Here is a 10,309-nt window from a genome sequence, read left to right on the forward strand (position 1 = left end):
AGCTAATTACGCGCAGACCACGCTGTATTGTTGTTCACCAACTTCTGGAACATGATTGCACACACATACCATCCCAACAATAGAATATTCTAGCCAACAAAAGTGTTGATGGAGTGGTTGAGCTCGTGTCCCCTTGCGGGAGTTCACGAGTTCAACTCCAGGTATGTGTGTGCGTGATTAATTATAGAAAAGCAATAGAATATTCTCGCCGAAAAGTATTATCCAACACCAGCTAAACATGGGATACTAGAATCATAAACTATTGTTTATCCAGCCAATGCAACACAGTTTCCATTTCTGATGATGATAGTTTGGCGATTGACAAAAATATATGCAGCTTTTGCTTATTACACCTATACCAATTACAACAATTTCATACAACTTTTCCTGCTATCAAAAATCACTTTACAATGTAATGCCAAGGGAAAAGTACAAAAAAACGAGAAACTAGAAACCTTCTAATATCCTAAATCACTAGTCTTGCAAAACCATGAAAGAGATGTTGGGGAAAACATGTCCAAGGACTTCTAACTCAGTGTTCCCGAGTAATAAGGTGAAACTTAAGGTCTTGTGGTGGTTAAAGAAAAATAGGCAATGAGGGCTATATATCAGCTGCAAAAAATAGGGAAGACCTGCACACACATTCCTACCCTAGTAACTCTTGGAATGTTTGATCTCTGTTACAAGAGGATGACGCCTTCTATATCCTCAAGCGAATCAATCAAATACAAGAAAAAAAAATCAGCCTCCTATAAAATTACACTCAGCTTCAAGCAATGGCGCACCTTCAAATTTCTTCATCCAAACCTTCTACCAATAACAGAAAATCCATTTGTCTAATTTCCACATCTTGTATTGCCTGTTTACAAAAAAAAAATCAACTTCTTTCTAGTAATTATTGGGCCAGTTGAGAGTTGCAGGTTGTGATGGCTGATAAACACTTGCTGTTGGTCCAGCCATATCAACAGCTCCAGCCATGGTCTGAGGTGGTTGTAGAAGTGAATGTACAGAAGCTGCTGTGACCGGTTGTGCAGGGTGATATATGCTAGTGAAGCTGCCACGGCCAGCTTGAGCTGCAGTATACCCCATCTGAGCCTGAGGAAGGTTGTAGAAGGAACTGGCCGGCAAGCCAGAGATCTCTCTACCAGGAGCAAACCACACACCTGAGCCTTCACTCTACAATAAACATGGTAAAAGTTTACGACCTTTCAGATGCACACGACAGTATTTAGTTTCCAAAATATATTTTTTAAGAGCAAAACTAGGATGGAGTAGTTGCACACATTAAAATGGTTTCAACTACATAAAATCATGCAAAAGATTAAATGTACAAAAAAAATACACGCTTTAGGATCTCCTATATCTGCATATGTCATGTCGACTCGGGCACTCTAGAACTAAGAGATAACTTCTTGTAACATACTGTAATAGTACACAGATCACATAAATGAAGTAAAAGAAACGAATACACTCTTAACAGATTCTATTATCAAAGAGAGACAAGATGTGAAATTTATGTAACCAACCTGCTGCCCAGTAATGTAAACATTATTTTCCTTAAAGTGGGATGCACCACCTTCGTTTGAAGCCGAGTTTCCTGTTGTTGATGAAGTAGTATTTAAACCAGAAGGGGAGGAGCCATATGGTACATAGCTTCCAGGCACTCCCATTTGAGTTGAGTTTCCAGTATTGTTACCCGACTTGTATTGGGAGAGTGGATATTTGGTAGTTGCCACTGGTGGAGCTGGATAAAAACTACCAGGTTGAGGCTGCGGTGGAAAAGCACCATTGCTTAGAAACTGATGAATAGCGGGAGGAGGTACATAAAACGGGGAGTAGTAGTGACCGTAGGGAATATAGTTTGTAGGATAGTGAGGCAGATGCACCCCAGCAGGCTGTCTAAAAACGGGGAGTGGTTGCTGTGTTACAGCTATGGAACTCTGCATTACCCCAGCAGCTTGTGTCACAAGTGGAGTTGGACCAGCAGTAGACAATATCAAAGAGTTGCCAATCTGCACACTTGTTCTATTAGTTTATATGTTTGATACATATATGGATAAAGGACTATAACAGTACAAAATGCGACAAGTCTACTTCATTCAGTACTATACATTACAAGAAAGAAACTGAAAGTTCAATGCTAAGTTTTACATATTTACTAAGCAAATTGATCTCTTACAACTCAAGTATGGATGGCAGGCAGGACTAAGTATTTTGTGTTAGCTACAGTCTAAAACTAATTCCGGCTTATAGTTAATTTACTATCCAGAATAGAAGAAACCAGAGTAATAAGTCTTGCACACTTGACCAAAGTAAACATGTATAGCTTAGACCGAATCCTTAAGATATGTGTAGAAAAGCTTTGAAGGTCCCGTGCAGTCCAGTCAATAGAAACTACAAAACTCTACATACAAAAGATCAGACATATTTTCATATAGACCTAGTAATAGACATTACTATATGGGCTAGAAAACAAACTATCCTACCCACCCATATACAGACATACACAACCGAAGTCACAGAATCTTTCCCAATTAGGGACACCACAAGCTTAAATTTTTTAGCCATCAACCTCGATTACCATTATTCGCTCAATGTTCAGCCAATAAGGTTCTTCTCAAAACATTACTATCAATAGAAAATATTAACATAGAAAACAAACCTGTCTAACCAAATTCCCAAGTAAACTACAAAACATTCTAAAAATTATAATTTGAGGTTAAAGATATCTTCTTCAAAAATATTAATACCACAACAATCATATATACGGACATATAAGTGAGAGTATTTGTTATTACTATTTATCATTAATACTTGTATCATAAACATGGAAAATTTCTAAATAAGAATCTTGGGAAGATTCTTTTTCCTACAATTATATCACATGGTTTCTTTGAATATGCTAATTTTATTAAACCCGGATATTGCAGAAATGATATATCGGCCAAATATAGGAGAAATAATTAATTTTAAAGATCATCATAGTAACAAACCTCTTGAGACGACTGAGAACCATGTGGTGACAACATTGCAACATTTCCGGTGTACTTGGTCGTAAATCCAGGTGACTGAAATGGTGAAACATGGGTATCACTACCTGTACCAGTTTGATAAAATTGAGCATAGTAGCTGTTTGGGTCAAAAGGTTGTTGTACCTGTGTGCACAAACAAATTGTGCAGGCCAAAATTTTCAGTAATTAAACTAAACTACAAGAAATGGGAGTCTTGTGAAATTATGGGTCTAGAATGCATTCAGCAAAAGAAAAAAGTAAATACTGTATTCAAGGACATAATATAGTCCACAGTCATGCAATATAACATCCTTAAAACAAGTGCATCTTGTTGACGAATGACGATTCGGGGAAGGTACAAACATAAATATATCTAGATATAAATCAGGAATGGTCATTATCACACCAACCACTAGTTCAGGAAGTTAAAAACTTGGAAAATATACTACTCCACTTCCAGGGATACAAAAGATCTGAGACTTGAGGACTTACAACAAAGCCTGGAAGGCGAGAAGCATCACGAGCTTGAGACTCTGTACTTTGAATGGGTGTGACCTGGCTCCCAACCATTGTTGGCAAGATACCAAAGCTGTATGTAGGAGAGTTATTCACCATTGAGTATTGATTACCTCCTGATGGCAAGTCAGTCAGTTGCTTAGATTCAGAGGACTCTGGGACCACCACAGTGGACGAGGCATCAGAATCAGTAGTCAAACTGTTAGGTACATTTGAAGATGCAGAATGCTTAGAATCATCTTCTTCTTCAACAGTCTCCATGGCATTTTGACTGCTGAAATCACAATGCGATTTGTGAATTTGCAGAAAGGATAAACTCAAAATAGTAACATTGAAACTGTTCAATAGAGATCACTGGAGAATATTTCTCTGTTATTATGTTGTCCCCAAAGAGACCAAGATGATCCATTGAGCTTCACATGTTTATATATATAACAACGGCATTAGTCTGCATACTCTTTTCCATACTATAGTATATATGTGTCCAAGTTTTAAACTTTAATACATAAACAACAAAAAACTAAGTGTTGAACCAAAAGATAAGGAGATAACAACACCATACCCCTTCAATTCATTTGTAAACAATTAAATTCACATACTAAAAAAATGAATGTAATTTCCATATATTTCCCTTCATGTTTTCTATATAACAATTGTGTGAGCTCAATAATAAGAGCCCTGGGTACAAGCTCGAAAGTTAAACTGAAAATAATAAGAAAAATATAAGCAAATTCTAAATCAAGGCCCATTTGTCCAGGTTTATGACTTAATTATGATGAGTAATAACATTAAGTGCCAAACAATCACAAACAAGTGGAGGAGGAGATGGTTTAGCCAAATTAAATGAAAAACAAAACAATATCATACAGGTAATTATCACAAATAAGTGGAATATTTCAAAACTGCACGTCTCACAGATAAAATGGCTGACATTTTTGTGTGTGTCTGTATAGTTAGAGGGGGACAGATGCACCTCTGAGAAAATAAGGAAGTTGGAAGTGAATCAAGTGACAGATTTTGTTAGCTACTTCTTAGTAAAGACGGTGCAAAAGGGCTCAAATATCGTTTGCGCGCGAGCGAGCGCGCGCGTGTGTGTATGTGTGTGTGTGTGTGTGTGTGTGAGAGAGAGAGAGAGAGAGAGAGAGAGAGAGAGAGATTGGGGGGATCTACTTAAAGCATAACTGAATTTTTATTATCTTGAATCAATTCTTCCTATTACAAGTGCACTTGCTTCTTCTACCTTGTGGAAATGAACAAGTCACGAGCAATTTAGTACTGAAGACTTCTATCACACAACTCCACATTTACTTCAAGCAAATTTTACAAACTCAATAAGTGTGGTAAAGGTTTAAAGAATATAACGGCTTACGCAGAACTAGGTGCTCAAAGAAAATTTTACAAGGAAAAAAAGGATATCAAAATATACACACCTTAATTGCTCCTTGGATATTTCTTCAATCTTCTCAGAAGTTTCAAGAAGTGTATTTTTTTCCTTTGCAGAAGCATTGGAGGAGTGTGTAACCCTTCCAAAATTAGCATCAAAACTTCCAAAGCAAAACCCAAGTTTATCAGCTTCTGGAACATGAATATGATTTGGGATAATAACATGTTGACTTTCTGAAATGTGCGATTGCTCTAGCTGTTTTTCAAGATTAGAATATGTTTCTTTTGAATCAAGAACACCTGCTGCAATTCGCGGTTTAGTACTTTCAACTGGAACATCAGCTGAAGCAACTGTCCCTGACACTAGGGCAAGATTAATATTTGTAGGCTTTGGTTTCCACTCCTTGATAGGTAGTCCTGTTGGTAAGAAGGGAGATATTACTTACTATGCAACTTTCTGACATGTCAGCAGAATGCAACAAAGTAGTTTTATGAACTAGAAGATGCTTCCATATATGTAAATAAATAATTCTCTCAAAAAAAACGTCTCCTACGTACACATTGATGAGTATCACCATTCCTACTAACAGAACAATGAGTAAGACAAAAGAAGTGTTTCACATATTTCAAGATTCAGACCAGCGATTTTGTTCTCACTGCCGACAAAAAATGGAGAGTAAAAGGGTAACCATGCAAAACTAGTCTTTAGAAAAAAAAATCACAAAGCATTCCTTTTTTGGCCAAGTTGAAAACTTTCCTTTTCATTTTTAAAGACAAATGGATTCAATATTTTTCCGACAAGCAACAACTAGAACACAACACATTTTGAAAAGAAGTTTCATGCATGAGAATTAGTGAACCACTACCTTTCTGAGGGCCAATAACTTGTGCTGTTCGACTAACATAATTTGATGAAGGTACACCAGCTTGTACGGAGTCGGACAAATGATTCTTGTGAATCACCTGAGATTTAACAACCGTTTTTCCTTCCAAGCAACTTTCAACATCGGAGAACGCTGAATTTGATTTAATATTATTTATGCACAAAATTAAATTATAAGTCATAAACTTTGAACTTTTAAGATAATGATTCTAACTTAATCGCATAACACTAAACTACTAGTTGCTTAGAAATTAACCCTACCTGCAATTGATTTGCTCTCAACAGGGACCAGTGAACTCTTTTCAGGTGTGATCTCACGTTTAATTGTACCAACGGCGCCTAGGAGCCGTGAATCCTGAGATGACACTAAAACAGGATCTGAAGCAGAGAAGTACGCTACTGGAGAAGATGGTGATATTTCAGAACTGGGGATATTGCTGGAAGTTTGCACTATGAGTGCAGGTGCCACCGCAGGTACAAATACATTTGTGGTGGTTTTGTCGGTCTCCGCCAAAAGATTAAGTGCTAGTTGACCCTCCACCTTTTCTATGTCAGCTGCCGTTATAGTCAGGTTATTCCCACCACCTGTGGCACCAACACTCACAGAAGATATACCAGAAGAACCATCAATGGTGACAGCTCCAGAGCTGCAAATAATATTCAAGGAAAGGAAGAGATACACAGATTGTGAGCATTTTACACCATTCAGAATATATCTCTCATTTTAACCAATGGGTTCTGAAAAACTTAAACAATGCATTTTTAAACATGAAGCACAATCACACACACATATCACCTCACAACAGATGTTATTTTGTGCTTCAGACCCTTTGAAGTGGGAGTGGTTGACATGCCAACACTCCCCTCTGGAACGCGACTGGGTCCATTTTCCTTTACTGGGGCAGAGCTTCGAGTACCACCAGCATCTGACAGAGCAGATAAACATGAAATCTCAAGTGAATGCACATATACTAATACATTAGGAGCACATTCACACAGTTAAGCAAAACAAAAAACCACTATGCAGTCCGGACTTCCGAGATTATAAGTTGTGGGGGGGAAAATAATCATATGATCGAGGTCAATCTTCTAAAAAACTATTGTTGATAGAAAAACCTTTGGAATACATACATTCAAAAAAATTCCTAGGTGAAACTAAGTGCAATTCCTCTCTTGAAGGATTTACAGGTCTGAAACTCGAATAAAATGGTCCAGATTCGAGTAAAGTGTGGCAGAGACATAGAAGTCTAGTATCCATTCTGATAAGATCCAAACTTAAACACAATTAATTGCTACAAACCATGAGAAGAAACAGCAGAGTCATGAGTGGCTCGTTTAGGGTGTATATTACACTACCTTGAATACAATGCACACATTCTTCCATTCACACTGTACCATTGTCTTTTGTATCAATGTCATACAGAAAAATTCCAAGATCGGCCTACATCTTACCCTCCCAAAATCCTACATCCGGATTGGAGATACAGGTATATATCGTTAAATTATTACTTAAAGTTGATAACAACATCTAATGGATAACCATACATATTGTATTGCAAAGAACTACTTATAATTTTTTTTTATTTCCAGGTTCTACATGCACGTTTATTCTACGACTAGGGATAATGAAACTCCAGTTGCAAGTGTTGTAATCCTTGAATGACAAAATGGTTTCATATAATCTGTATATATTGTAATACATATCAGATTCAATCCAAACATAGATATATGGGGCCAATGCAGGAATTTCCAAATACAAATTTGAATTGGAGTTCAACTACAGTAAATAATTAGACCTTCAAGATAAACCCAAGTAGTTCAGCTCTCTAGCTTGGAATCTGGGAGACATAACATAGGACACATATAAATATGAAACAGTACTCGTAGAAGGCAAATAAATCCACTCTTGAAAAGAAAATAATACCATGAGACGAATAACGAGATGAGTAGTTCCCCCGACCTCCCCTACTGCCACGGCCCTGCATACTGGGTTTCCACCTTGAATCTGAAGACTCCTTGTTAGCATTCTGCAAAACCATTCAAAAGAAACAGAGGGATAGTTAATACTATTGAAGATAATAAAAATATGGGCCCGTTTGGGATTTCTTAAAAAATTTAACTTATGACTAAGAGTTGAAAAATGTCATATAAGTGATATGAACATCGTAACTTATAAGTTATTTAGGTGTTTAGATAATTTTACGTATAAGTTACTTATAAATTGATAATGTGTTTGGATCATAAATTATAAGTTATAATTTCGTTTAAATAAAATTAAAATGTGACTTACAAATTACAAGAATTTATAATTTTAAATACATGAATATAAAATAAAAAAGAGAAAATTGAAAAAGAAGAATAGGATAATGATATCGGGATAAAATTATATAATATAGGCAATTCATCTCAATGAAAATAAAATTATACTACTGATCCGGGTTAAGTTGGTCTAATGATCTCGGGTTATAATAAAATTATACGATTAAAATGGATTTAAACAAAATTAAAATAAAAAAATACCTAAAGATCATTTAAAATTTTTAAATAAATAAATTTATATTTTTAATTTTAGATTATCTTAAATTAAAATTTTGGTCAAAAATATTTGAAGTTTTCGTTATATACCCCGACGTAAAAGTAAAAATTATAAAATTAGTACGAACCAAGATTATAACCAAGATCGTATATAAAACTCAAGAGCTTTATGATATAAATATGAAATGGGGAAAGTAAGTGGATCTAACTTTCTGATTTTTACTGTTTATGCTCCTAAATGATCATTCTCATAATTTGCCCAAAGAGGCAGGTAAAATTGAAAATGGGCTTTGAGCCCGATTAAGCTAATTTACAAGCTTGCCAAACATGCACTATAAATCATGTAAGCAATGAGACTTAACGGACTAGTTCATGTGTAAATTTTAAGTAGTACACAAAAATTACAAAACCAGTTCAAATTATGCACTCACTAATAATTACACATCTACAAAGGAGAAAATTTGAGGCATTCTACTTGAATATACTATAACATGTAAGTCTAAAACTTTTCCCCGACACCACAAGATATCTACCTTCTTTTACGGCTGAATATAATTTTCTTCAAAATTGCACAACAATATTATAGATAACAATGTGCATAAATTACAAATTATATATGACCCTACTTTTAATCATTACTTCACCCTTACCTCCTTCTTTCGTTCACGCTTCCTTTTGACTTCATGAAATGTATCTGCAACACGTACCCAGAGGGTTACAATGTCAAAACAAAAAAAAGGAAATTTTGTTACCTAATAGAACACCTTTTACTAAATACTAGTGACCGATTCTGAGTCAAATTTAATGGAGACTCTAGAAGCATTAATCAAAAAAAATTAATTAGCATAATCAAGTTTAAGATACTCATTAGCCAATAAAAAGGGTCCATATACTTCATAGTCTTGCAGCCTTAAAATGAATAAAAATTGTATCTTTCCCCAAATTAAATTAATTACTGTATCACAGAATCACTTAAGCATAGCAAAAAATAAAAAAACCACAACTAACTAAACTTACTCTATAACTAAAAAACAATACAAAAATATAAGGGAGAGAGAGGGAGAGATAAATAGAGAGAGAGGGAGAGAGAGAGAGAGATCAGAGAGAGAGACCCTGAAAAAGAAGCTTGTGAGTAGTCTCATTAGGATCCATGTTACATTCTTTAAGCATTGTATAAATCTCATCATCATCATGGCTACCCGTGATCTCCTTAATGTTCTGGATCGTCTTCTTCATGTTACTCGGAATCGAAACCCTTCCCCCTCCATAACTCATCCTTAAAATCGTATCTCTGTATATATGTGTGTGTATAAAAGGAATGCAGATGATGAATTAATGATATGGGTGTTAAAAAGATGAGACTTTGCTGGAGGGTTTTTGGATTTGATCTAATAATTTATATGCCTGTATGTAAGAAGAGAGATACAGAGACAGAGGGGGAGAGAGAGAGAGAGAGAGAGAGAGAGAGGGCATACGAGTTGTGTGTTTTGAAGAGAGACTTCGGCAGTGCAGGGCTTTTTGGTTTTTTCGCCCCTGCCTTTTTATTTATTTTCTTTTAACTTTTTTAATTTCTGCCTCTTTTTATATTTTCTTATTTACATTCGACTTCCGAGGTGGAGGTATTTTTTTATTGTAAGTAAAATAATAATCAAATAAAACTATATATATCATTTTATTTACCTAGAAAAAACTGAAAATTATCAAAAACATTAAAATAAGTGTATATTCTTTTCTTTTGGTACCCTTATTTTCAATGAACACCTCTTTATCTCGTTTATCTTATCTATATAGTCGCTCAATTATATAAATTTTTTACGATAAAATATATGTGAATCAAACTGATATAGTTATTACATTTTATCACATATTGTAACATTTTATTGTTTTGTTTTTACTGAACACATCTTAATCTCGTTTATCTCATCCAAGAAATTAGTTGATGACCGGAAAAGTAGAGAATACATTTTTATATATTAAGAAA

At 35.2% G+C, this 10,309-nt stretch overlaps 1 protein-coding gene across 4 annotated transcripts; it reads right to left on the reverse strand.

Moving 5' to 3' along the window:
- Window positions 1–328: 328 nt before the first annotated feature.
- Window positions 329–9,845, reverse strand: LOC141697193 (GBF-interacting protein 1). Of its 4 annotated transcripts, none has more exons than XM_074501469.1 (11): window positions 9,441–9,845; window positions 8,979–9,022; window positions 7,718–7,820; window positions 6,590–6,719; window positions 6,055–6,440; window positions 5,777–5,926; window positions 4,958–5,327; window positions 3,504–3,798; window positions 2,994–3,155; window positions 1,527–2,012; window positions 329–1,176 (listed from the first exon to the last, which is right to left on the reverse strand). In XM_074501469.1, exons 1-11 carry the CDS (start codon window positions 9,601–9,603, stop codon window positions 889–891), a joined length of 2,577 nt encoding a protein of 858 aa, XP_074357570.1. In that variant the 5' UTR covers window positions 9,604–9,845; the 3' UTR covers window positions 329–888. The 4 variants fall into 4 exon arrangements, with proteins under 4 accessions (XP_074357570.1, XP_074357571.1, XP_074357569.1 ...); XM_074501470.1 differs by having other exon boundaries at window positions 2,994–3,068; window positions 3,504–3,801; XM_074501468.1 differs by having other exon boundaries at window positions 3,504–3,801.
- Between the last annotated feature and the right edge of the window lie 464 nt (window positions 9,846–10,309).

Source organism: Apium graveolens, chromosome 11 (genome assembly GCF_009905375.1).
Source record: "Apium graveolens cultivar Ventura chromosome 11, ASM990537v1, whole genome shotgun sequence".
Lineage (NCBI taxonomy): Eukaryota > Viridiplantae > Streptophyta > Magnoliopsida > Apiales > Apiaceae > Apium > Apium graveolens.